At 42.7% G+C, this 22,787-nt stretch overlaps 6 protein-coding genes across 9 annotated transcripts; 3 read left to right on the top strand and 3 right to left on the bottom strand.

Moving 5' to 3' along the window:
• The first annotated feature begins 2,117 nt into the window (after window positions 1-2,117).
• On the top strand, window positions 2,118-9,099 carry tow (target of wingless). Of its 4 annotated transcripts, XM_064691439.1 has the most exons (6): window positions 2,118-2,270; window positions 3,646-4,094; window positions 5,605-5,788; window positions 5,877-5,934; window positions 5,993-6,943; window positions 7,925-9,099. In XM_064691439.1, exons 2-6 carry the CDS (start codon window positions 4,016-4,018, stop codon window positions 8,153-8,155), a joined length of 1,503 nt encoding a protein of 500 aa, XP_064547509.1. In that variant the 5' UTR covers window positions 2,118-2,270; window positions 3,646-4,015; the 3' UTR covers window positions 8,156-9,099. The 4 variants fall into 4 exon arrangements, with proteins under 4 accessions (XP_064547509.1, XP_064547511.1, XP_064547510.1 ...); XM_064691441.1 differs by lacking the exon at window positions 2,118-2,270 and having other exon boundaries at window positions 3,380-4,094; window positions 5,892-5,934; XM_064691440.1 differs by lacking the exon at window positions 2,118-2,270 and having other exon boundaries at window positions 3,384-4,094; window positions 7,928-9,099.
• Window positions 9,100-9,468: 369 nt separating this feature from the next.
• LOC135434758 (uncharacterized) lies at window positions 9,469-15,131 on the bottom strand. The gene is made up of 4 exons (XM_064691436.1): window positions 14,963-15,131; window positions 13,367-14,715; window positions 11,160-11,338; window positions 9,469-11,087 (listed from the first exon to the last, which is right to left on the bottom strand). The coding sequence occupies exons 1-4, from the start codon at window positions 14,968-14,970 to the stop codon at window positions 10,287-10,289; spliced, it is 2,337 nt and encodes a 778-aa protein (XP_064547506.1). The 5' UTR covers window positions 14,971-15,131; the 3' UTR covers window positions 9,469-10,286.
• A 151-nt stretch (window positions 15,132-15,282) lies between these two features.
• Window positions 15,283-16,279, top strand: LOC135434766 (uncharacterized). The gene is made up of 2 exons (XM_064691448.1): window positions 15,283-15,600; window positions 15,654-16,279. The coding sequence occupies exons 1-2, from the start codon at window positions 15,435-15,437 to the stop codon at window positions 16,226-16,228; spliced, it is 741 nt and encodes a 246-aa protein (XP_064547518.1). The 5' UTR covers window positions 15,283-15,434; the 3' UTR covers window positions 16,229-16,279.
• On the bottom strand, window positions 16,238-17,384 carry LOC135434765 (ubiquinol-cytochrome-c reductase complex assembly factor 1). Its single transcript, XM_064691447.1, has 4 exons — window positions 17,238-17,384; window positions 16,938-17,126; window positions 16,626-16,877; window positions 16,238-16,571 (listed from the first exon to the last, which is right to left on the bottom strand). The coding sequence occupies exons 1-4, from the start codon at window positions 17,292-17,294 to the stop codon at window positions 16,284-16,286; spliced, it is 786 nt and encodes a 261-aa protein (XP_064547517.1). The 5' UTR covers window positions 17,295-17,384; the 3' UTR covers window positions 16,238-16,283.
• A 102-nt stretch (window positions 17,385-17,486) lies between these two features.
• Surf1 (surfeit locus protein 1) lies at window positions 17,487-18,710 on the top strand. The gene is made up of 4 exons (XM_064691446.1): window positions 17,487-17,766; window positions 17,817-17,938; window positions 18,003-18,197; window positions 18,268-18,710. The coding sequence occupies exons 1-4, from the start codon at window positions 17,563-17,565 to the stop codon at window positions 18,650-18,652; spliced, it is 906 nt and encodes a 301-aa protein (XP_064547516.1). The 5' UTR covers window positions 17,487-17,562; the 3' UTR covers window positions 18,653-18,710.
• Window positions 18,647-22,513, bottom strand: sgl (UDP-glucose 6-dehydrogenase sgl). The gene is made up of 3 exons (XM_064691443.1): window positions 22,198-22,513; window positions 20,183-20,321; window positions 18,647-20,126 (listed from the first exon to the last, which is right to left on the bottom strand). The coding sequence occupies exons 1-3, from the start codon at window positions 22,345-22,347 to the stop codon at window positions 18,985-18,987; spliced, it is 1,431 nt and encodes a 476-aa protein (XP_064547513.1). The 5' UTR covers window positions 22,348-22,513; the 3' UTR covers window positions 18,647-18,984.
• Window positions 22,514-22,787: the final 274 nt, after the last annotated feature.

The following is a 22,787-nucleotide window of genomic DNA, read 5'->3' as shown; positions in this document are numbered from 1 at the left end:
GCAATTTTGACCTATGTCCATATAGGATATTTGAGGGTACCATTTTAACAAGAATTTCGACTTTATATGCCATGTTGATCTAGAGGCCAAGCCATGAAGAAATAGCCAAACCGCATGCAAATCTGATGAGACTTGACCAAGTTATGGGGTGGAAACTTTCGATCTATGTCTATATAGGATATTTGAGGGTACCATTTCTAAATGAATTTCGACCAAAATTAATGTTGCCATATTTATATGCCAAATTGATTTAGAGGCCAAACCATGAACAAAAAGCCGAACCTTATAAAAATCGGTTGAGTTTTGACCGAGTTATGGAGGTGGGAAATTTTAACACATGTCTATATAGGATATTTGAGGGTACCATTTTCACATAAATGTCGACCAAAAATAATGTTCCCAGATTTAGATGCCAAATTGATTTAGAGGCCAAACCATAGAGAAAAAGCCAATCCTTGCAAAAATCGGATGAGATTTGACCGAGTTATGGGGGTGGGAAATTTTGACCTGTGCGGGAAATTTCGTCATATGTTGGCCTTACCCGTGGCAAGTTTACCCCGTCCGAAACCCCGTCTTAACGTAACTACAGTGAAAATTTCACCAATCAGTCAGTCAGTCAGTACAAACAGTTTTATATATAGAGATTAATAATTATGTCAAAATATTCTGTTTTCCAAGATATTTTCATCAAAGTCAGCATTTGCGAGCTTCATTATACTCACATATCTGTAAAACCGCAAGGCATATTAGTATTAAATCTTCGGCGTGCCGAAGATATCTTTACTTCCTCTAAATTAAACTTCAAGAAATTTGACATATTTTGTTTAAATATGTGAAGTATGCTGCAATTTTCTTACCTCCACTATAGAAATTTGATTGTTTGAGAATGAAATAACTCATATCCCTAAAACCCTAAAACTATGTGCCCTTAGGCTTGTAAATCTGTGCATTTACATAAAATGTTATCCTCATTGTAATAGGAGGACCAGATCAATATTATGATATTGTTACGCATTTGTTGTTTATTACTTCCTGCTTGCCACTATCCATTTCATATTTTTATTCTGTTTCCCACCAGCCAGGACATCCCCCAGCGAGCTGTCCACCCCCCTGCCAGGCTAAGCGACACACGTCCGCGGCAATAAAAGCGCAAACGTTTCAATTCCGTTGCGGCTGACAAATGCACATGAATTGCCGGCGAATCTGCCCCAAAAATATTATAATGATAAAAAAAAAATAAAAGGAGAACAGAAAAGAAACTTTATCTCGATGCCGTCGAGTGTTTTGATTTGTAACGTTTCTCACTTCATTATTATGCAATAAATTCACATGGCAAACTCACATAATGGGCATCGAGCGACATATCTCACATAGTTAGGGCTAAGGGCGAGTTTTCCGTATAGTTCGAGGGGGGTTGTTCCTTCGTCCCGTTGTTTCTGGCAACGGAAATAGAGCATCACGCTGGACGCTGAATATTTGCTAAAAGCAATGATGCTGAACATGACAAAGCGCCGATTTATTTAATATATTTCACACGAGTTTCCCAGTTAATGGAGGCAGTTCTTTGCCAAAAGCTCAACATTTTGGGTTGTAAAATTATCTGTGGCAACTTTTTGCTTGGCGTGTTGCCAACCACATGTATAAAGTTTTAACGGCAAGCTTTTGTCCATTTTGAATTTAAGCTTTAATGCGCGCCCAAAGTTTGAGCATGAGCTTTAAGTTTAGAGCACGATGTCACAAGCTTTTTGGATACTTCAATATTTATCTGAGTGCAGCTTTCATTCAACTAAATGTGAGTACCACCCGAAAGCATGCCCGGCAGCGCTGAAAGCTTCACAGAAATCAAACCCCCACCAAAAAAAAAAAAAAAGTTCGTAAAGACTCCAGTTGCAAAAACCCACCCCTTGTTGAACTTCGGTGAGAGCTGTCTGGAGCATAAAAGCTCTCATGTGTTGGCATGTAAGCTGCGCTCCGCTCATTTGTCGCAGCGCTCTCTCTTTCATTCTGTGGCTCTCTCGCACTCTCGCGCGCCGCATCGCGCCGAATGAGAAAAGCACAAAAGTGTGCTGTGTGTGACACAAAGAGGAGTGTCAGGCAGCATAAATTTCAGCATACAAAATTCCACACACAAGCGACGCGTCGCAGTCAAAACTTTTTCGGCGAGTTTTCCGCAGAAAATCCATAAAAATGAAAGAACCGAGTGTAAATATTCAATGAAAATTGATGCGCAAAAGTTCCTTTTTAGTGTTAAACCAAATGTGTAAATAAAAGTAAGCGGTAAATGCTATACGGCAAAAATTGTGCCGCAAAACAAATGTTTCTCGATTCCGGAATCTGAATAACGGAAAACGCGCTGCGACTGGAGGCACCACCGAGTGTGTGTGCCCAAGTGGGGCTGCGTATAAATCAAACAAGTTTCTATAAAAATGCGCACACGAAACCGTCGAAACGCTCGAACACAAAATGCCAAATGGGAAATGAAAATCATAAATAAAGCATAAATTATGTTTTTGGCAGCAGAAACAAAAATATTCCATACAAAAAAAAACGCCGCGCTACAAACGAAAATACAGATATATTTTGATTTTTTTTTTATAAATAGAAAAATCAATTTCGCACGCAGCGCGCACTCAAACACACACACACGCACTCATACAGGAGCAAACAGCAGCAGCAGCAGAGAGAGAGAGGCGGCGCTGGAGCTTGCTCTCGCTCTTGCTCTCCAAACGAGTGTGTTGGCTTCGGCAGTTTGGCGCCTCGCTGCCTGCCTCATTCGCCTGTCCATGTATGCTAGTGCGTATGTGTGTGTGTGTGTGTCTATTATAAACTTTACTGTGAGCAAGAGGCTGACGCTCTGCTTTGGTCAGCAGCGCGCTGCTTGGCTATGTGAGAATAATTGAATAAAATTCAAGTGTTTTTGTTGCATTATTTGTTGTGCTTATTATTGTTATTTGTTTAAATTAGCAACAACAACAGCAGCAACAACAACGCACGCGAGTGTTGAAAAATGTAAAACGCGCGCGTCTCAACTGCAACAGAATCTAAAACAGAAACAGAAGATACAACAATAACAACAACAAAAACAGCGAGAGAATTTGTATGGCAGAGCTGGAGCCAAACCCTTTTATGGGTTTTGTCGTGTCCTGTGCCGTGTGCATGTTTACAAATTGACGCTGTAAATTGAATTTATAGCTCGAACAGAGCGAAACAAGTGGTTGGGGGGGCGCAACACAGTGGGTCGACCGGGGGCCACAGTGTGGCCAGGCGGTGTGTGTCTACGGTATGTCGCTGGTACGCTGGTCCAAGGCAAAAAGTTAATTTCCGCTACTTTTCAAAGTTTTTTTTTTTTGCGCTTTCGTGTTTGGTTTGAACTAGAAATGGGGGTGGGTGGGCGTTTTACGCACGACGTCGACAGAGAAGAAGAAGAATGACGTTGTCGTCGATGTCGACAAATGAGTTGCTCGAGCAAGTGGCTAACGTGGAATGTTCCATTCTCGCAAATGTTTTTTATTATTCAATGTTGTTGTTGTTGTTGTCGATGCTGCTGTCGCATAAAAAACAATTTCGAAACGTGCAACAACAAACAGCAGCAGCAGCAGCAACAACAACAACTAGAGATCAAATAAATTAAATTTACACACATAGTTAAATTAGTGAAAATTGAATAAAACACAAGAAAGCACACACACACACATCAAAGAGAAGTGTGACAAAAACGTAAATAAAATAGAGGTATAAAAAGAGAGTGGGAAAGAGAGAGAGAGAGAAAGAAAGAAAGAGCGAGCAAGCGAGGGCAGCAGATACAGGTCGTCAGCAGACTACGCAGAACGTGTCGAGCAACAAATTAATAAAAATTTAAAAAAAAAGATTGAAAACAACCAAAAACAACAACAACAAGAAATACAACACACAACGCCAGCCTCAACCTCAACGTCAGCGTCAACGCCAACGTCAGCGACGCCGTCAACAACAGACGCAGCAGCCGCCGCAGCAGCAGCAGCAGCACAGTCAGAAAATGGGCTGTGGACAGAGCAAAATACATTTATATCCCAGGAAATCGAAGAGTAAAGCAAATGGCAAGAAAGGAGGACACGGTAAGCAGCAAATCAAAGGAGTCGCGGCTCCGCATGTGTGTGTGTGAGTGCGAGGCGTCTGCATATGTGTGATTGTGTCTATTTGCCTTGGCTACACTCACGCTCACACACAAATAACAAAAGCTTACACGCATGACGACATCAATTTGCCTGCAGATGTGTGTCTGTGTGTGTGGCTGTGTGTGTGTATAAGCCACCTGTTTTCACAATGAGGACATCATTGATTAATATGTCAGCAGCAGGTTAGGCCGTGCATTCACAAACTAAAGGACTAGGCTTATAACCAGCACACGCATGCATGCCGTAAATATAGCATATGTATGTGTGTGTGTGTGTGTGTGTGTGTATATATATATGCATGTGTGAGCTTATAATAAAACACTGAAAAATAAAATTGTTGCCCTAGCCTACATTCAAAACTTTCGGCAAAGCCCCGAGAGCCTTTTGTCATGTTGTTGCTGCTGCTTTTACAGCCTTTCACCAGAGAGTGGATGCAGGCATGTGTGTGTGTGTGTAATTAACTACTAAAAGGCAACTTGTTGTTGCAGTGGGCGCACCAGTTGAGTGGGTGTGGCCTCTTTGGGGCCCTTGTCTCTGTTTGTATATGTGCTTGAATGTGTGCGTGTGTGTGGGTGTTTGGGCTGCGTTCAAAATGGGTTAACAAAAGTGTAGCATACACAAAGGCGCCATTGTGCCATAAAAGGCCCCGATTCTGTTGGTCCTAGGTTCGTCAGGCTCACGCCTCTTTGGACTGCCTGGATTAATTATAAAGTTTTTCATTCATATCGTATTTCGACGAATTTGCATTAAAATGCATAACTCGTCTTAATTAAATTTGCACAGGCCTAAATGAATGAGCACATCAGAAGGTTGGGAAACTGTGGACGCAGGCTTTAAGAACTTGGGAGATATGATGTCTTAGTTAATAACACCAAAGTTTAAATACCCTTGCAGACATGCGGCTGATGTAATGTAATGTTTGTAAACAAAGGCCTTACTTTCGAGCGATTCTTCCTTTAAAGCCATATAATATAGCATTCCGATTGGAAACGACTTTAGAGATAAATTGGGATATTTTTCCATTCATTATTCGACGGATTTTCCATATAGAATTATACGATAAAGTAGTCTAATGTAACATATTTTTTGACAAAATTATAAAAAATTCGATCAACTTAATGCTTGGGTTTCAATTTAAGGCAGATGATAAACATCATAAATAAGTTTAAAATATGGCAATAATATCGTCTCTTAGCTAAATTGACGATATTGACTTGAATATGCTTTCACATACCACGAACAATACTTATCTGAGTTCGTAAATTGTTGTTCTACTTTTCTACGACTTCTTCAAATGTACTTTGAGCACTCTCTACGGCATTTCATGAAGTGGCCCCTTCCTCCCACATACCAACAGAGCAACATTTTATTGCTTTAGTTTTCCACTTATTTGCCAAAATAGCCGCCTACTTACATATTGTTTGTACCCTCTCAATCTCTGTGCCCTTAGCCGATTCGGATGCGGAGACGGACGAGGATGAAGGCCACATTGAGGATGCGGAGAAGGCGCAGCAACGTGAGCGCGAGAAGAATGACGAGACCGAGGAGCAAAGCAATAAGGATATACAGGACACCGAGGAGGACGTGGCCGTGTCGCTGCTGCGTGCCAAAAACCTGTCGCTGCTGCAAAGCCAGTAAGTAGCAAGTCACATGTGCCTCACGTGGCAACACCCACGCCCCACCCCTAAATCCATCCAAACTAAAACTGCCTGCACCTTGCAGAGAAATATCATCAAGCCAACAGAATTTCTTTCGCATGCTGGACAAGAAGATCGACGAGGTGAGCCGCCCAACACAATTAAAGACAAGGACCTGAACTAACGTAATTCCATTTGCAGGGTCCCGACTATGACTCGGCCAGCGAGACGGAAATCGCCTTGGAGGAGGCACGACTGAATGCACTGGTGCAGCATTGGGAGTCCGCTAGCCTGACCGCATCCATATGCTCCTCCGCCAGCCGGTCGCTGCAGACGACGCCAATACGTCAGGTGGTGCAGGTGCCGAACAAGACGAGAGCCGCAGCCGGCAGCAGCGGCCCCGCTGCCCATCTGCTGCAGCCCGCGGCGGCTTGCAGCACGGTGCCCACGACGGAGTATCTACCTCAGCACGTCATGGCGGGGCGACAGCAACAGCAACATCAGGCGGCAACTCTCTACCAGCAGCAGCAGCAGCTAATCCTCACGCAGCAGCTTCTGCCGCAGCTCGATGCCAATCTCGTCAATACGTCCAATGCCAATGCAGCAGCCGCCGCGCAACTCAATCAGCTGCAACAGCAGCAGCAACAGCAACTGGTTCTCTACCAGCAGCAGCAACAAAAACAACAGCAGCAACAACAACAACAGCAGCAACAACAACAACAGCAACAACTGGCTGCTTATGGCGGCCACCTGCTGACGCTACCCGCCGGCGGGAAGCCGCAAAGCGTCAGCCCCAAGCGGATGTTGTATGGCGCCGCACCCTCGCCGCCAATAAGCGCCGCTCCTGTTCAGTACATTGCCACCAACTCGCCGCTCATGCAGACTGGCGTGACGGGCTTCCTAAATGGCGCCGGCGCAACAGCTGGACGCGCACCCTTGCAGCTGTCCTACTACGGAGTACCGAGCACTGCCCCCCAAAGTGCCGCCCAACAAGCAGCCTCAGTTCCCATCGCCTCCGAATCTTACGAAACACAAACCGCTCCACACAGCCAAAGCCAGCAGCAGCAACAGTTGCAGCCGCAAACGTCGCAGCTGCAACAACCGCCAAATGCAGCCGGCGCCTACTACGGCGAGGTCATGCACACTGTGCAGGTGAGTGGGCGGGGCAATGAGAGGGCAAATTTGTACCATAAAAGGGAATGGAGGTTTAAATTATAAATAGGTTTATACTGAGGCTAGTTAGCAGTTCGCTCTTGATATTACTTTATAAGTAAGGATAGGAGAAGTCTCCGACCCCATAAAGTATACATATTCCGTGTCGGTATCAACAGACGAGTTGATATAGTCATGTCCGCCTGTCTGTCCATCCGTTTGTACGTATGTATGAACTTGTCGATCCCAGAACCTACACGAGTTACAGACTTGTCTGTTTCTATTCAAACCAGTCTCTCATTTGTAAAGCTATCGTCTTGAACTATACCATAGTTCTGTTTTTCTGCTGCAGGCAATACATATGCCCGAACTGGGCTGATCGTATCACTATAGAGTTTCCATAGGAATGATCTATTGAAAAGTAAATTGAAAAACCGAAAACTTTTTTATCAAAATATCTTGAACAAACTTGATATTACAAATTGTACTATGCTCCTAACATATGAGAAAAATCTTAGCAACATCTGACTACCTTTCCATATAGAAGATATCGAAGAATCAGTCGAATGAGTTTTCAGATGGAAAACCTATGTTTTTTTAAGAATAATCTTAAACGAACTCATCAATTATGAGCTTGACTATGCTACTAATACATCTGCACAGTCGCAACCAATCGGACCACTATAGACATTCGTCCAGATTTAAAACTATCCGATAAAAGCCTTCTTTCTTGCATATAATGATGTCCATGATTTTTCGTAATTGAAATCAATATAACTGCATTCAATGTTGGTCCTATGAAATCTTTAGGAATCTCAAAATCTGAAACCCTTATTCATCTAACAGTCCGTCCCTCTATCTATATGATCCCAGCGAACTCGCAGACTAGAATAGCTAGAGACACCAAATAAGCTGTACTACAATCTATATTATATTCAATTTTATAATCCCAATACAATAAATCTATCTGTCTTGTTTTAGCAGCCCGCGCCACCAACGGAATATAAATTTCCGCCGGCCATCAGCGTGCAGAGATTGGCGCCTCAGGTGCAGCGGCAGCTGCGCGAGACGCAGGAACTTATAAAAGACTCGTGCCCGCAGCTGTATGCGGCGGGCTATGGCAGCCCAGGACCACCGATACGCAATCCCAACAGAAATCCAACTAGAACTAGACCCACCCTGGAGACGCAGTTCTCGCAGGAACTCTCGTGATATCTATATATGTAAACAGCAGGCAGAATCGTAGCAAACCAAACACAACATAATTAGTCAACTGCGCCAAAGAAACAAAAATTAAGCAAAATTAACGCAAAAAAAAAAACAATTAAATTTAACTAGAAAAAAAAATATTTAAAAAAAAGCGAAAAAAAAATCGATAAAAATTGTAAAACTGCACTCAATGTTTCAGTACTCCCCCCGAAAACTTAGAAGAGCAACAACAACTACTAATACTACTGAAAATTATGCGAATCAGGAAATAAATTGCATTATAACTATATATATATACATATATATATAAATATGTAAAACCCGAGTAATCAGCAGGCAGCCAAAAAATTCGAAAGATAGAAGGTTTAGTATGAGCCAGACAAATAGTTTAAGGATCGAGTATGAACACATAAAGCTATGTAATAAAAGTAAACACAAAGAAAAACCCGTTAGCACGTTACAAAGGCAACAAAGAAACACAAAACAAACATAAACAACAACAACAAAAATGACTTCTACATTCTCACAATTTTGTTAGTCATAATCATATTCACCGTGTAATTTTTAAAAATAAATTCTGTAAAATGTGTGAACTTAACAAATTTTGAAAAGAAAAGAAAACCAAAAAAAAAAAAAAAAAAATTGTAATACGAGTAACGTTGAAGCTAGAAAAGATCAATGTATCGATGAATGGATGGATGATAGCCACTGATTAAAGATCATTTATTGAATGATATATAATGTCGGTGATGCTGTCTAGTAATATTTGTATACTTTAGTTCTATTTATTATTATGATAATTTTGGATGTATAATAGTTTTTCTTATATAAAATATATATATATATATATTTAAAAATGAAAATAAAAGCAAATCAATTAAGTTTAGAAAAACCGAACCTCATTAATATAACAAATTGTGGAAAAGCGCCTGGAATCGTAAGTATAACACGGATGAGCTGAAACTCACATCTTACCGAAGACATCTTTGACTTTTTACCTCTAAGAAAAAACACTTGAATATTAAACCAAAAAATAATCCTTACTAAAATGGAATACAATTCAATTAAATTTCAGATTCTAGAGTGTGAAAGTAAATGGTTGGAGTTATTCAAAAAATGTTGTCAAAAGAAAAGAAAAATCGGTTCGATTTCAAGGATCTTTAGCTTATTACGTATAGCTTTTCATGAAAAGGGTTTTTGTTTTTTCATTATTGATTAAATGATTGAAAAGCTTCAACCCCTCATTAACTTTTACACTCTGGAAGTATAAATTTAGTGTCTTACAAAACTTGGTCGTAGCACTAATACAATTAAGCTGATGTTGAATGAACTCCTTTATTCATAAGTTGTAAATCAATTCATACGTTTACATATAATGGAATTATACATTTATTTTATTGTTATTTTTCTGGTATTGTTGTTGTTGTTGTTATCGTGAAAATTGTTGTGTAAGTTTCAGCTAAGCAATTAGACTAGTCACATAATATGGTTTAAGATGATATAATACGCATTTGATTCTAAGAAATTGACATAATATTTTGTTTGTCTCTGTGTCAGTGTCGCTTGGAGCATTGCAAATTACAACATTTTGCATTATAGATAGAATAGGGTTATTCGAGAATAGTGACAGAAATCAAATACGCTGGGGGCTCATAATAATAATAAGCTAAATGCCAAATGATGTTTGGCAAACGTTTGCCCAAATGTTTCGACTAAAACAATGCCTAATAACTACGTGTTAGATTTTATGATTTAATGTATATATAGAAACGAAAAAAGGAATTTATCAAATTGCAAGCGTATTTGATTCCAGTTTAAACCATATTATATTGCTAATATGTGTGTGTGGGCGGAGGAGATCTACACAAGTCTGGGACCTTAGAGTGTATCTAAGATTTAAATCTATACTCAAGTTTCTTACGCTGATGTGTATGTTTCTGTTCTGTGTCGGTGTGTGTGTGTGTGTGTCTCAATGTGTGTGTGTGTGTGTCTGTGTATGTGTGTTTACGTGAGTGCGTATGTGTGTCTTGGTGTTAGTGAGTAGGAAAGGAAATTTTATTTGAGCAAAAAGAACATAGACCAAGTAATACTAAGGTCCAGTTATTTTAGCTCGTACAATTTGGCTTTACGATATTTAGTTTTGTACGGGTAATGGTGGAGGCTGCATCACGTACGGCATCGCATACGGGGCTCGATAGGCGCTGGCCGGTATACTGGGTGCGCCTCCATTTAGGGACACCGTCGCCATGCTGCTGGACATGCTTGTATACTGTCCGTAGGCCTGGGGCTGCAAGGCAGCTGCACCGCCAACCGGCACCTGCTGCGGTTGTGGCTGTTGTTGTGGCTGCTGTTGCGGCGGCTGCTGCTGTTGCTGCTGCTGCTGCTGCTGCTGTTGTTGTTGCTGCTGTGCAATCGGTGGCGGAGGCATATTGAAGTTCAGGGCAAACCGAGAGCGTTTCTGTTCGATACCATAACCATAGCCAGCGGCGGCGGCTGCAGCTGCCTGAGCTGCGGCCAAATGTGCCGGCTGATGCTGCTGGACACCTGGTGCCGGTGACTTGGGCTCAAAGCAAGCAGCATTCGGATTGAAGCGCGAGAACTGCACCCCATTGGCCTGCTGTGACGGCTGCTGTTGCTGCTGCTGTTGTTGGTAGCCACCGCCCGGTGGACGATAACCAGCGCCTGGAGCAGGCGGCGAGGTGCGCGACGGCTTCTGATCGTAACGTGGCGGACCGCCTGGATTGTAGCCACCGGTGTTGCCGTTTCCATTTCTATGCATATTGTTATTGTTGTTCTGGTTGTTGCGATAGTTTCCAGCTCCACCCATTTGCGGATTGCGTCCCTGGTAGCCACCACTATTGCCGCGATATCCCATGCCGCCGCGCTTCTGATAACCACCGCTAGCGGCCATATTCATCAGCTTTGGATTAATAGTCTTAACAGAGAATAAACGATGTGAGTAAGATATAAAGATTATGGGGTTCCGGGTATTCCGGGTAAGCAGTACCTGATTGGCCTCGCGCAGCACCTGGATCAAATCATTGGCCTTGTTGGCATTGGAGTTCGTGAACAGGGTATAGGCTGTGCCTGTATTATTGGAGCGTCCGGTACGTCCGATGCGGTGCACATAATCCTCCGAGTTCGAAGGATAATCATAATTGATCACAAACTTGACATCGTCAACGTCTGTTTGAGGAATTTCGTTTTGAAAATTGAAGAAGTTATCAATATGTTAAACACATTTTCCAATTAATATGTTTGTTTGTTTTTTTTTTTTTGTTTCTCAATACATACTCAAGAACTATAAACAAAAACAGAAACTTATGTGTGTGTTTTTTTTTTGGTAACGTTATTAATCCATTCTTTTTTTTTTTTTTGGTTTTTTGTTAAACTTAAATAAGCACTTGAATAATCGATATTGTTTTATAATTTGTTTTGCATTGTTTTTTCTACATATTTATCGTTTTGATTTGAACAAAAATTTCGCCATCAATACTATTTAGCGTATATTAACAACTATACATCTTTGGCAAACAGATATATGTTTTTTCTATACTGCAGAAATGTGGACCTCGACCTTTGTGTTCTCATTTTAATGCTTTTTTGAAATACACAAATCTTTATTTATATATATTTACTTTTGTTTAAGCTTAATGCATACAAGAGACGGCTTGATTAAACTTAAGATGTAGGTTAGATAATAAGAATGTGATGAGAGGTTTTGCTAAGGATTTATTGGGTATGGATGAGGCAAGCGATTGATGAGGGATTGGTTGGGTCGGGTGCGTCTTTTAATGGTAATGGTGATCAAGAAGAGAGATTGGTAGGTGAGAGAGTTTGGTTGATAATTAGCCTAGTACTTACCCCGTGTGCGATCTATGATTAAATTAGATAGGGCTTACGTAATAAATGGTGTTACGGCTCTGTTGTTGTTGTTGTTTTTCGGTTGTAGCTGAGCTGTTGTAGATGTAGCCTGGTCGCGGAGCTTAAGTGATGAGAGTTCCGCGTTGCTAAAAACTTAAGAATTCAACCCTCAACTTGTATATAAAGCTTAACTTTTTCATTTTTTTTTTTTTTATCTGTTTTGTGTATACAACTTTTTGTTTTAACATTTAACTTTTTCTCTTGGTTTAGCTTTCTTTTTTCTTTATCATTATTCTTTTTTCTATTTTTTTTTTTTTTTGTTTGCCATATAAAAATCGAAGTCCATTTCAAAAAGTGCTGATGATATTTTTGTTCACACACAAATTTAGGTTTTATACATATAGGAGCGACGTAATATACAAATATACATAATAATACTTTAATGGTAAATACAAATAAACTACGAAATTAGGCATCAGTCAAAAATTTCTTGGCCGCAAAATTTAACTAAATATTTTCAACTCCGAATTACAAACTTAAAAAAATGTATTAAAAAAAAACGGAAATAGTTTACAACCCTTCAAAGTCAGTCTTTTAAAGAGCGTATCCAAGACAACTTTTAAACGATCTTTAAACATTAATATCATGTTTGTTTTTTTATTATTATTATTTAAGTTACTCGTATTTTGCTAGGCCATTGAGTCCTTGACTGACAGCAAATTGAATATGGTACGTTAGTTTACTTGACGAAGCACAACTAAAGAACTATTTAGAAAGGAGGGCAACAAACTAAAAATACAATAGTACACATATGTGAGAAAAAACTTCATATAACCAGCAAAATGCAGGGAGAACACATTCCCCTCATTATTTCGACCACACCATTTGTTGTTTGTTTTTTTTTTTTTAAAATAGCAAAAACTGAAAAGTAAAAACAAAAAAACAAAAGCTTCCCCGGGCGGAAGCTGCGGTAGGAAATGGGAGAAGAGCTAAAACATGCAATGTACAAATTAACCTGTAAATGCACAACGCTCAACTTATTCCCACTCGAATAGTGAGAGAAAACCGATTAAGTCAAAGAGTGAAATGTGAAAGCGAAAGCGAAGGAATAATGAGTAAGAGTAAGAGGCTGGTCGGTGTTGGCCGATTCATCGCTGACGGTCGCTGCCAGACGACGACGACGACGACGAATCAAATAATGAAACAAAACCATTTGGCATTTATTTTTTTTGGGCATGTTGTTGATCCACAGCAACACTTGCTCGGTTATTGGTTATGGAGCGCATCAAAAAAGACAACAGAGCAGCTAGCGTTAGCCAGCTACTGGCACAAAAGCTACGAAACACTCACCCAATCCGCGCGCAGCCACATCGGTGGCCACCAGTATGGAGTGGCGTCCATTACGGAAACTGGATAGAACAAAGTCGCGCTCCTGCTGCGACTTGTCGCCGTGTATGGCACATGCGCGCCAGCCCTGACGTGAAATATTGCGTGTTATCTCATCCACACGCTTCTTGGTCTCCACAAATATAATGGTCTTGGTCTCGTTCTCGCCAGAGATCTGGGTGAGCAGCTGTATCAGCTTGACAATCTTCTCGGACTCATCGCAGACATCAACAATCTGGAGTATATTGTGATTGGCGCTCAGCGATAGCGAGCCAATGTTGACCTGAATGTAATTGCTGAGAAACTCCTCGGCCAGCTGGCGCACCTCCTTTGGCCATGTGGCGGACCACATGAGTACCTGGCGATCGGGGCGTATCTGCTGCATTATTTTACGGATTTGTGGCTCAAAGCCCATGTCCAGCATGCGATCGGCCTCGTCCAACACAAGGTAAGTGCAGCGTTTTAGTGTAGTTGTGCCGCGCTCCAGAAAATCAATAAGGCGTCCCGGTGTCGCTATAACAATTTCGACGCCTCGCTCCAGATCCCGTGCCTGCTGGCCCTTGGGTGCGCCACCAAAAATGCAAGTGTTGCGCACCTGCGTATTGGAGCCAAACTCACTGGCCACCTGCTGTATCTGCTGGGCCAGCTCGCGTGTGGGGGCCAGCACTAGGGCAATGGGTCCATCTCCGCGCTCTAAACGCGGCTGATTGTTAATGTGGACTACGGCGGGCAGCACGTAGGCCAAAGTCTTGCCGGAGCCAGTTTGAGCCACAGCGACAAGATCACGTCCGCTTAAAGCGATGGGCATGCCCTGAGCCTGAATGGCTGTGGGCTTGGTAAAACCCTGCTTGCGAATCTCATTCATGACATAGTCAGGAAAGCCGCCCTCCTCAAACTCAATGCTGGGAGTGGGCACTTCATTGCCTTTAATGGTAATCTCGTTGCTGCTCAAAAACGTTTCCGTTTCGCCTTGTGTGCGAGCCAAAACGGAATCGCACGGCTTGTAGAAATTCTTGCGGAACGGGGTGAGCGACACCTCTGACCAAACAATTGACGGCAAATGAGCGCCATGAGTTGAGGTGCGATTACTGTTCTGACCACCGCCAAATCCGCCACCGTCGCGTGCTCCTGGACCACCCATATTCATGCGACCGCCATTAAATCCACCACCGCCGCCGCCGGGTCCACCACGAATGTATGGAGCCGATCGATTGCGCTGGAACATTCCAGCACCTCCGCTGGCGCCCATGCGATTGTTGGGCATACCACCGGTTGGTGCACCTCCCATGTAACCATTTACCTGTCCGTTATACCTGGAACGAGCGTTGTGCGCCATTAATTTCAATTTTGAGCATCAAAAGCAGTTCCAAACGTTATTTTCTACTTTTCGATGTGATTTTCACTAGCTACTCTCCCTGCCATTTTGATTTATCGATTTTTAGCCAATGTTTAAGAAAATTTTCTTGCCCACCCGCCGCACACTCCTCGCCACATGTCAATTCGTACGCCAAAATTCTCTTAAAAATGATGTGCCCCCATTGAAATTTTTATATTACTTACATGTTCATCTTTATCAGCACTTGAATTGCACAATTATTTGCCAAATATTATATCTTTTTTCACTTTTTTTTGCAATTTTCACTTCACCTTACAATTTTCCAGGTTTTGCACCTACGTCAGTATTAGAGATGAAAGAAACTGTAGGGTTATTCATGCTTCGTGTCGAACATTCTCGATAGTTTTAAATCAAAGCAACTCTGTTAGACATATGTACGGTAACACTATTAATAGCAGAGTGACACTATCGATTCAATTGTTGCAGCAAATCGAATTTAACATTGAATTTTCACAATTTTTTTAATTTTAATATTAATATTATAATCGCAATATCAATATTGTCTGTCTGTACGCTACTTAATTTTTGTTAAACTGAATACATATTTTATTTGTATTGTGATTACAAACTCACGGAAAATACGCATACTATCATCCCAACATGAGTTCGAAGTCATTTTGAATAGTTTAAATAAATATGCGCACCAGCTATAAAAAGAATCGTCCATTTGATTTCAAGCTTATTGATCATGTCGAGCCTAATACCGTATTGTATAAGCGCCAGACGGGGCTTTCGAATTATGATGTTATGAAAGTCAAATCGGAAATCTGGTCCAACATAGCAGAGATTATGGATTGCGATGGTAATTTTTGGTGTCCCCTCTTCAACCTGCCTTAACGATTCTGACCCTTTCAGTGGATTTCTGCCTAATGCGCTGGAACAATTTACACTACCAGTATCGAAAGGAATCACGGCGACCCGGCGGTTCGACATGGCCATATTTTAAGCGACTACAATTTTTGTCGGGTGTGCCATCGCGACCCAAAGCCAAGCACACGGCGCAGTGTACGGATAAATCGCAGACTGCGGAGGTGAGAAAAGAATCTTCTGTGGATCAGGATGCGTGGCAGTCGTACGATGATTGCGTGGTGATGCATGTCAGCGATATGGAGCACAATGCAGACTCATTTATTATTGAGGAAATCATTGAGCAAAATGATCAAATCTTGCAAGAAGAGATTATTTACGAGGAAGACGATGCGGTGGAGGAGGAGCATCTTCAACCAGACTTCGAACCTTCATCAAAAGGAACGTCGCGTTCCGCCGTGGAAGCATCATCGCCTGCAAGTGATTATCTCAAAATGAGCAGAATTCTCGAGCAACTCAAGGGCAACCAAAAGGTACGAGCGGAACGCCGTATCATGGCTTTCGTGCTCAAGTGCCAGCTGAGAGCACTGGTGGACGAGCCAATCGACGATCTGGTAGTTTGAATCTTAGGCTTAGAAGTGTATATAGACTTTAATAAACAAACTAAAAGAACATTTTCTATGCATCAACTTTACACTTGTCCAGATCGAGCCAAGCAACGTTAGGCTTCGTTATGAACTGTTCCCGAGTTAAGCTATCCAACATAAGCGCCTGTTTGCGTACATACTTGACTAGCCGTTCAATTTTAGCATAGTCTTCGCAGTCCATTTCTAAAAAGCGACGCCATAGAGCACAGGCCAGAATTCGGTCATCGGACATGATGCCCTCGTCGTAGGCAATAAGCGCCGCCTGAAATTGCTCCGACAGGGTCTCGATTTGCTTTCTCGTACGTGAGGGATTATTGGCCTGAAAAACAATAGAGAAAATAAACAACGCACTACGATGCGCTTCAACACTTACTCCCAGTTTTTTGGCGCGTGTATTCACATCTCCCCACATGGCCTCCACAATACAATTGCGCAGAAAGCGCCCATCCTCGCCGGCTTCTGAACCTTCGGCCATGGAGCGCATCATCAGCAACCACACATGCAGCTCAGTGACCAGGAACCAGGAGTTGAAAGTGTTTGGCAGATTAAAATCGCGAAAGAAGGCAACGTAGTTGATCTTGTCCGCTACACTCTCGTACAGCAGATGGCTGGTAACCTTCAGGCGCTGCAATGGATTAAATCATAAGAGCTGTGTCTAAGAGTTTTCTATTTGCACAGAACTCACGGCTTTTGTATTGGGCATAAATCCGACTTTGGTCAGAACACGTTTTAATATGCTGCCATCTTCCGTTGTCTGTTTTGCCGCTTTGCCGGGACTGTCCACAACGCCGGTGGAGCAGAGTCTGCATTGGTCGGTAAATCTAGCTGCCACAGCCGCCGCCACCGCATGATGTTTATATATTTGTTGCGCTGCCTGTAGAATAAAAACAAACGTCAGTGTGGTTTATATAAGAGTGGCTGGTGCAATTGCAGGCAGCCCCATAATCGGGCAATTAAATTTAGCAATTTCAATGTGTTCACATACCAATCCTGATGCGGTTAAGCCACCCGCAAGCCTCGCTGCTGCGCGAGTGCACAACATGCTTTAATTAAACCGTATTTTAATTGTTTAAACCAAGACGCAATGTTCCAGCAACATGCAGTGCTGCCAACTCGTCAAAAAATAGTCAGTCAACCGCTGATTTAACAGAGCCGCCAGCTAGCAGCTGGCTTAGCAGAGCTGCTCAGCACCGCCAGCAAACAGCTGATTTAACAGAATGACTCCACAGTTATGAGAAAAGTGTGTTAAACCGGGTCGCTGCTTCTGTCGTGAAATTATAAAACTTCAATTAATTAAAAATACATAAATAATGCTTCGTTTGAGTGCACAAATATGCAAGCAAAGCTTTGCACTGCAACGCCTGCCTGGCAGCACAAACAGAATACCCACCATCAGGCTGCAGCTGGTCACAAGAAAGATGACACAACAGCATCAAAAACTTGAATGGACAACGAGTATTCCGATTGGCAACAAGGACAAGGATAAAATCACAGCGCTAGGTTGGTTCCTACTCGTAAGTAGCTTTATGTATTAGAAATTTCTTTTACTAAGTGCCCTGTGTAGCTCATACCCGCCACCACATTTGGCCTGGGCGTGTGGCAGGTGAAGCGTAAAATCTGGAAGGAACAGCTAATTAAGGAATTGGATAAGCAGCTGCACATGCCGCCGGTGAATCTACCCGATGAGTATGCCCAAATGCTGGCAGCTTAACCTTTTACTCCCAGTTGTGACTGTTTTACTTTGCCCCAGCTTGAGCCAGTTGGCGCAAATGGAATATCGTTTGGTCACCCTGCGTGGGAGATTTCTGCATGACAAGGAGATGTTGATGGGACCACGCTCACTGATACGACCAGATGGTGTGGAAACGCAAGGTGGTCTCTTCTCTCAGCGCGATTCAGGCAATGGCTACCTCGTCATAACTCCGTTCCAGTTGGCTGACAGGGAGTGAGTCGTACAAATATTATGCCTAATACCATCTGCTGTAATTCCCAACTCCTACGCGAATTTCCCACAGTGACATTGTTCTCGTAAACCGAGGCTGGATCTCGCGGAAGAATGTGGAACAGGAGAAACGTGCCTTGGGCCAGAATCGAAATGAAGTGGAGCTGACGGCCGTCGTGCGCTCGGGCGAAAGTCGTCCCCAGTTTACGCCAGATCACAAGGATGGCCAAGTCTACCTCTATCGCGATTTGGGCAGAATGTGTGCGAGCTCTGGAGCTGAGCCCATCTTCCTCGATGCCGTTTACGATGCAAAAGCTGCACCCAATACTCCAATAGGCGGACAGACACGTGTCACGCTGCGCAACGATCATCTCTCTTATTTGGTTACCTGGTTCAGTTTATCGGCAGCAACTTCGTATCTTTGGTATCGCCAGATTGTTAGAAGAATACCGTTTTGAGATATCAATTTATGAAGTATTGTTGTTTATTTTATAAAATTTACATTAGTCGTGTAAATGTTTGTTTAATGATCAGATGGTACAGAAATGCGGATCCTGTATATAGTGCACTAACTGGGTGTCCGTTTGCAACGGCAATGTTTATATTTATATTGCAACTGGAACGACATTTGGTTGTAGGAATAGATATAGGAATACTTAGGCGTATCTAGCGAAATACTTGAACTATTTATATAAAAAAACACAAACATAAAGGCATATTTACACAGTTAGTCCCGTAAATACTGGAAAATGTTGACGACTTTAAGTCTTGCAGCCACGCCTAGACACGCCTACAGCTGCGGCACAATGCCCCACGAGCGAAGCAACCCGGCCCGCTGGTACTTTTTACCAATTGTCTGCACATGGAAGCCAATCTGCAGCAAACGCTCATGATCTAGAATTTTACGTCCATCGAATATGTATGCCGGTTTCATCATCGATTGATAGATGCGCTTGTAGTCCAGGTCCACAAACTCATCCCATTCCGTGCACAGCACCAGGGCGTGCGTGGCGCGCACTGCGCTGTACGGATCGCTGTGTATTTGGACCGCCTTCTTTACGTTCTCAGGAGATTCCGTTACGCTCGGATGCGTCAGATCGTCAATAATTTGCTCTGGCTCCACCTTGGGATCATAAATGTCTAGCTTAGCGCCCTCCTCCAGCAGCGTCTGGCACACGGTAATTGCCGCCGTTTCGCGCGTATCACCCGTGTTCTTTTTGAAGGCAAAGCCCAGAATGGCGATCCGCTTGTCCGACACTGTGTTGAACAGGCTCTCGATGATCTTCTGCGAGAAGCGTCGCTTCTGGTAGTCGTTCATGTCGATGACCTGCTGCCAATAGGCAGCCACTTCGGGCAAGTTCAGGTTCTCGCATATGTAGATCAGATTGAGTATGTCCTTCTGGAAGCAGCTGCCACCAAATCCCACGGAGGCTTGCAGAAACTTTGAGCCAATACGCGAGTCCAGGCCCACGGCACGCGCCACCTCCGACACATCAGCGCCGGTGGCTTCGCAGACCGCGGACAGCGAGTTGATGCTGGAGATGCGCTGCGCTAAAAATGCGTTGGCCGCCAGCTTGGAGAGTTCGCTGCTCCACGTATTGGTGGTCAGTATGTTCTTCTTTGGTATCCAGTGCTCATAGATCCACGACAGCTTCTCCACCGCCTGATGGCCCTCTGGCGTTTCCTCGCCGCCAATCAAAACGCGATCCGCATTCAGCAAATCGTTGATGGCCGTGCCCTCGGCCAGAAACTCCGGATTAGAGAGTATATCATAGTGTATGCCGGGCTTCTGATTTGCCCGCAATATATGCATAATGCTTTCGGCGGCACGCACTGGCACCGTGCTCTTCTCGACAACGATTTTATTGGACTGCGCGATCTCTGCAATCATGCGTGCCGCACTCTCCACGTATTTCAGATCCGCGGCTCGACCTGAAAGTCAATGAAGTTGTTAGTTAATCGTTTTGCTGGACATAGGCAGAACTTACCCTTGCCACTGCCGCAGGTTTTCGTGGGCGTATTCACCGATATGAAGATGAGGTCGGCATCTTTTATGGCAGTTGTTATGTCCGTGGAGAAAAAGAGGTTCACATTGCGACACTTCTTGACCACCTCGTCGAGACCGGGCTGCGGGAAAAAATTTGTTATATATATTGATAAAATATATCTTTAGCTCGGCCCAGTTTCAGATAATTCGACCGTTCTGTAAACTGTTCTCTCGCCTGTGCTTGGTTTAAAGATAAGATAATTGGGTTTTTCTGTTCATTGAGGTAGTTTATTATATTTCTTATCTAACAAGCGAATGGTTTTTTTTTTATAGAAAAAGATATTGCACTAAATGAGGGGTAATTCTATATATATATATATATATATATGATTCTCTCATGATGTTTCGTTTATGCAATGTGCAATTTTTCAAACTCTACGAGCTTTGCATTTTAATCAGAATTGGGAGTTTGTTGAACCTGTTTACATGATAATTTATAGCAAAAAGAAATGAAAGTCGCTAATTGGGAAATGCTGCAGCAGAACGTAGAATAACAACGAGCAAGCAAATCTATTCGCCATAATTAAATCAATTTCTGTAGAAATACATCAGTTGAAGCGAAATTGTGGTAAACAAATTGAAGAGTAGCCGCTGCCTATAATGAACTCCTCCTATCTGTCCGCGCTGATAAGCGCAACAGACAAAAAGCAATTAGCGTATTTGCAAGCGTTAAAGAATTGCAACAACCAATTTGGCACCTGGGCAAATACATGCACAGAAACAAGAGACGTCGTCGCCGACATCAGCATTAACTATTCGTTTTTTTGTTTTGCTAATTGTTTTTTTTTATTTTTACAATGTTGCATCTACAACGCGATGATGCAACCTCTAACTGAAGTGGGCATAAATAAATAAATAAGATAGAACTCAAATTACGCCTTGGCCTAATGACAGATATTATTCTAAGAATAATATTTATTAATCATGGCCGGCGGAGTGGACGCAACCCGTTCTGAAGGCATTCAAGAATTGTTGAAAAATGTTGCTGTCAAGCCGCCCGCAGACCGTGAGTTTCACATTATCCAGCGCTGGCTGATAGCAGGCTTATCTGCCTCACAAGACGTAATGTGGCCTGATAAGGATTTGGGTAGTTAACTGGGGCGCGGACGGAAACGAGTCTGGGGAATCAAAAATAAAAGAAACGGAAATGCGACAACAAACAGAACAGCATAAAGAGAGCGCGAACGTTTTAGCGGCTTTCCCTGACTAGGTCAAATCGAATATGTTCGCAATCTTGTTAGCTAGTGTAATTATTTGGCACTCAATAAACATGTGAGTACGCGTATGTACTTGCGGATGAATGTGTGTGTGTGTGTGTGTGTGTGTGTGTGTGTGTGTGTGTGTGTGTGTGTGTGCCTTATGAATGACTAATGAATGTTCGTTTGCTCGGCAAGGGGGGGAGGGTTCACTTCTATTTGGGGGGAGAGTGACCATTGACCTTGCTGAGCACCTGCGATTCGCGATCCGCGACTGTCGGATGTACTCGATCTTCGCCGCAATCACACGCACATTTGTGCGTTTTAGGTGAGGGCAGGAAAGGTGCGCGTTGTATACAAATCAGTTTCTCAAACAGCCAGAGACGGTTGGGGAACTGGTTTGAGGTTTAGTGTGTTTTGGGAAAAGTAAGGGAGAGGGGGGGGACTGTGAAGTTGAATGCTGGGCTACTTGAAAACATGGGCATGAGAAGTTCATCGACGTTTTGGTATTGTCTGGCGATTGGTATGTGTATCTCTGATTGATGTGTTGTTTGTTTAGGATTTTTGGTTTTTATATTTTATAGCACGAAGCGCGATAGATCTCTAGCCCAGACACACACACACAAACACACACGCACACACACACATGGTCATGCATGGGCACAAGCATTATTTAAATGCAAATAAACACAGAAATGTGTGTGCACTCGGAAACATGATCATCCGGCCGCGTAGATATACAGCAATAACTTAAACTAACCTCATAGATGGGCAATTTCTCCGAATTCCACTGTGCGATTCTCTCGGCGCTTTTATCGACCAGCGTTATGGTAATATCTGGACACTTGAGCGCCATTACCGCACATGTCGGGCCGCCAACATAACCAGCGCCAATGCAGCAGACCTTCATTGTTGTTCAAATCGATTTTTACACACACACAATTAATTCAAAATAACGCCCGAATGTGCAGAACTACCGTCAATTTACGCTCGACAATTTTTTCAAACAACAATACATATGCACATAAATGTTTAATGCTTCCTCCACGGCGTCCGAATAACATCTGTTAACGAAACTTCCAATCAGACTGTAAAAAGCCAAAATGCTCAGTGCTGTTGGCGAACTGCGAGACACCCTCTACTCTTTTAAGTTTAAATAACGCTCTTTGGTGTGTAACATTTCTGTTTATGTCCTTGAAAACAAAATAATACTATTATCTAATATCAATATCCATATTAAGATGTTTTCGAGCAACCTGTTTGTAAAATATTTTAGCATAGAGTGATAAACGGAAAAGGTTTTGTATACTTTTGTATACGTATAAAAGTGCGCTTTGACCTTCTATCCAC

The sequence above is a fragment of the Drosophila montana genome, unplaced genomic scaffold, assembly GCF_035044405.1.
Source record: "Drosophila montana isolate Dmon_TW-CO22-7 unplaced genomic scaffold, ASM3504440v1 contig_3438_1, whole genome shotgun sequence".
In the NCBI taxonomy this organism is placed as follows: domain Eukaryota; kingdom Metazoa; phylum Arthropoda; class Insecta; order Diptera; family Drosophilidae; genus Drosophila; species Drosophila montana.
Note: the sequence above shows the minus strand (reverse complement) of the source record. Positions and strands in the feature narration are given on the sequence as shown.

What these genes read in the sequence shown, in the direction of transcription:
- tow (XM_064691439.1), top strand. Translation starts at nt 4,016, where the DNA reads ATGGGCTGTGGACAGAGCAAAATACATTTATATCCCAGGAAATCGAAG. An exon ending in CTGTCGCTGCTGCAAAGCCA is followed by an intron (nt 5,789 to 5,876) that starts GTAAGTAGCAAG and finishes TGCACCTTGCAG; the next exon opens with AGAAATATCATCAAGCCAAC. An exon ending in AGGTCATGCACACTGTGCAG is followed by an intron (nt 6,944 to 7,924) that starts GTGAGTGGGCGG and finishes GTCTTGTTTTAG; the next exon opens with CAGCCCGCGCCACCAACGGA.
- LOC135434758 (XM_064691436.1), bottom strand. An exon ending in TGTGGCTGCGCGCGGATTGG is followed by an intron (nt 11,339 to 13,366) that starts GTGAGTGTTTCG and finishes TTCCTCAAACAG; the next exon opens with ACGTTGACGATGTCAAGTTT. An exon ending in TGCTGCGCGAGGCCAATCAG is followed by an intron (nt 11,088 to 11,159) that starts GTACTGCTTACC and finishes TTCTCTGTTAAG; the next exon opens with ACTATTAATCCAAAGCTGAT.
- sgl (XM_064691443.1), bottom strand. Translation starts at nt 22,347, where the DNA reads ATGAAGGTCTGCTGCATTGGCGCTGGTTATGTTGGCGGCCCGACATGT. An exon ending in AGAAATTGCCCATCTATGAG is followed by an intron (nt 20,322 to 22,197) that starts GTTAGTTTAAGT and finishes TTTTTCCCGCAG; the next exon opens with CCCGGTCTCGACGAGGTGGT. An exon ending in AACCTGCGGCAGTGGCAAGG is followed by an intron (nt 20,127 to 20,182) that starts GTAAGTTCTGCC and finishes ATTGACTTTCAG; the next exon opens with GTCGAGCCGCGGATCTGAAA.
- LOC135434766 (XM_064691448.1), top strand. Translation starts at nt 15,435, where the DNA reads ATGCGCACCAGCTATAAAAAGAATCGTCCATTTGATTTCAAGCTTATT. An exon ending in AGAGATTATGGATTGCGATG is followed by an intron (nt 15,601 to 15,653) that starts GTAATTTTTGGT and finishes TGACCCTTTCAG; the next exon opens with TGGATTTCTGCCTAATGCGC.
- LOC135434765 (XM_064691447.1), bottom strand. Translation starts at nt 17,294, where the DNA reads ATGTTGTGCACTCGCGCAGCAGCGAGGCTTGCGGGTGGCTTAACCGCA. An exon ending in TTATGCCCAATACAAAAGCC is followed by an intron (nt 16,878 to 16,937) that starts GTGAGTTCTGTG and finishes AATCCATTGCAG; the next exon opens with CGCCTGAAGGTTACCAGCCA. An exon ending in CACGCGCCAAAAAACTGGGA is followed by an intron (nt 16,572 to 16,625) that starts GTAAGTGTTGAA and finishes ATTGTTTTTCAG; the next exon opens with GCCAATAATCCCTCACGTAC.
- Surf1 (XM_064691446.1), top strand. Translation starts at nt 17,563, where the DNA reads ATGCTTCGTTTGAGTGCACAAATATGCAAGCAAAGCTTTGCACTGCAA. An exon ending in CGCTAGGTTGGTTCCTACTC is followed by an intron (nt 17,767 to 17,816) that starts GTAAGTAGCTTT and finishes TGCCCTGTGTAG; the next exon opens with CTCATACCCGCCACCACATT. An exon ending in CCGGTGAATCTACCCGATGA is followed by an intron (nt 17,939 to 18,002) that starts GTATGCCCAAAT and finishes ACTTTGCCCCAG; the next exon opens with CTTGAGCCAGTTGGCGCAAA.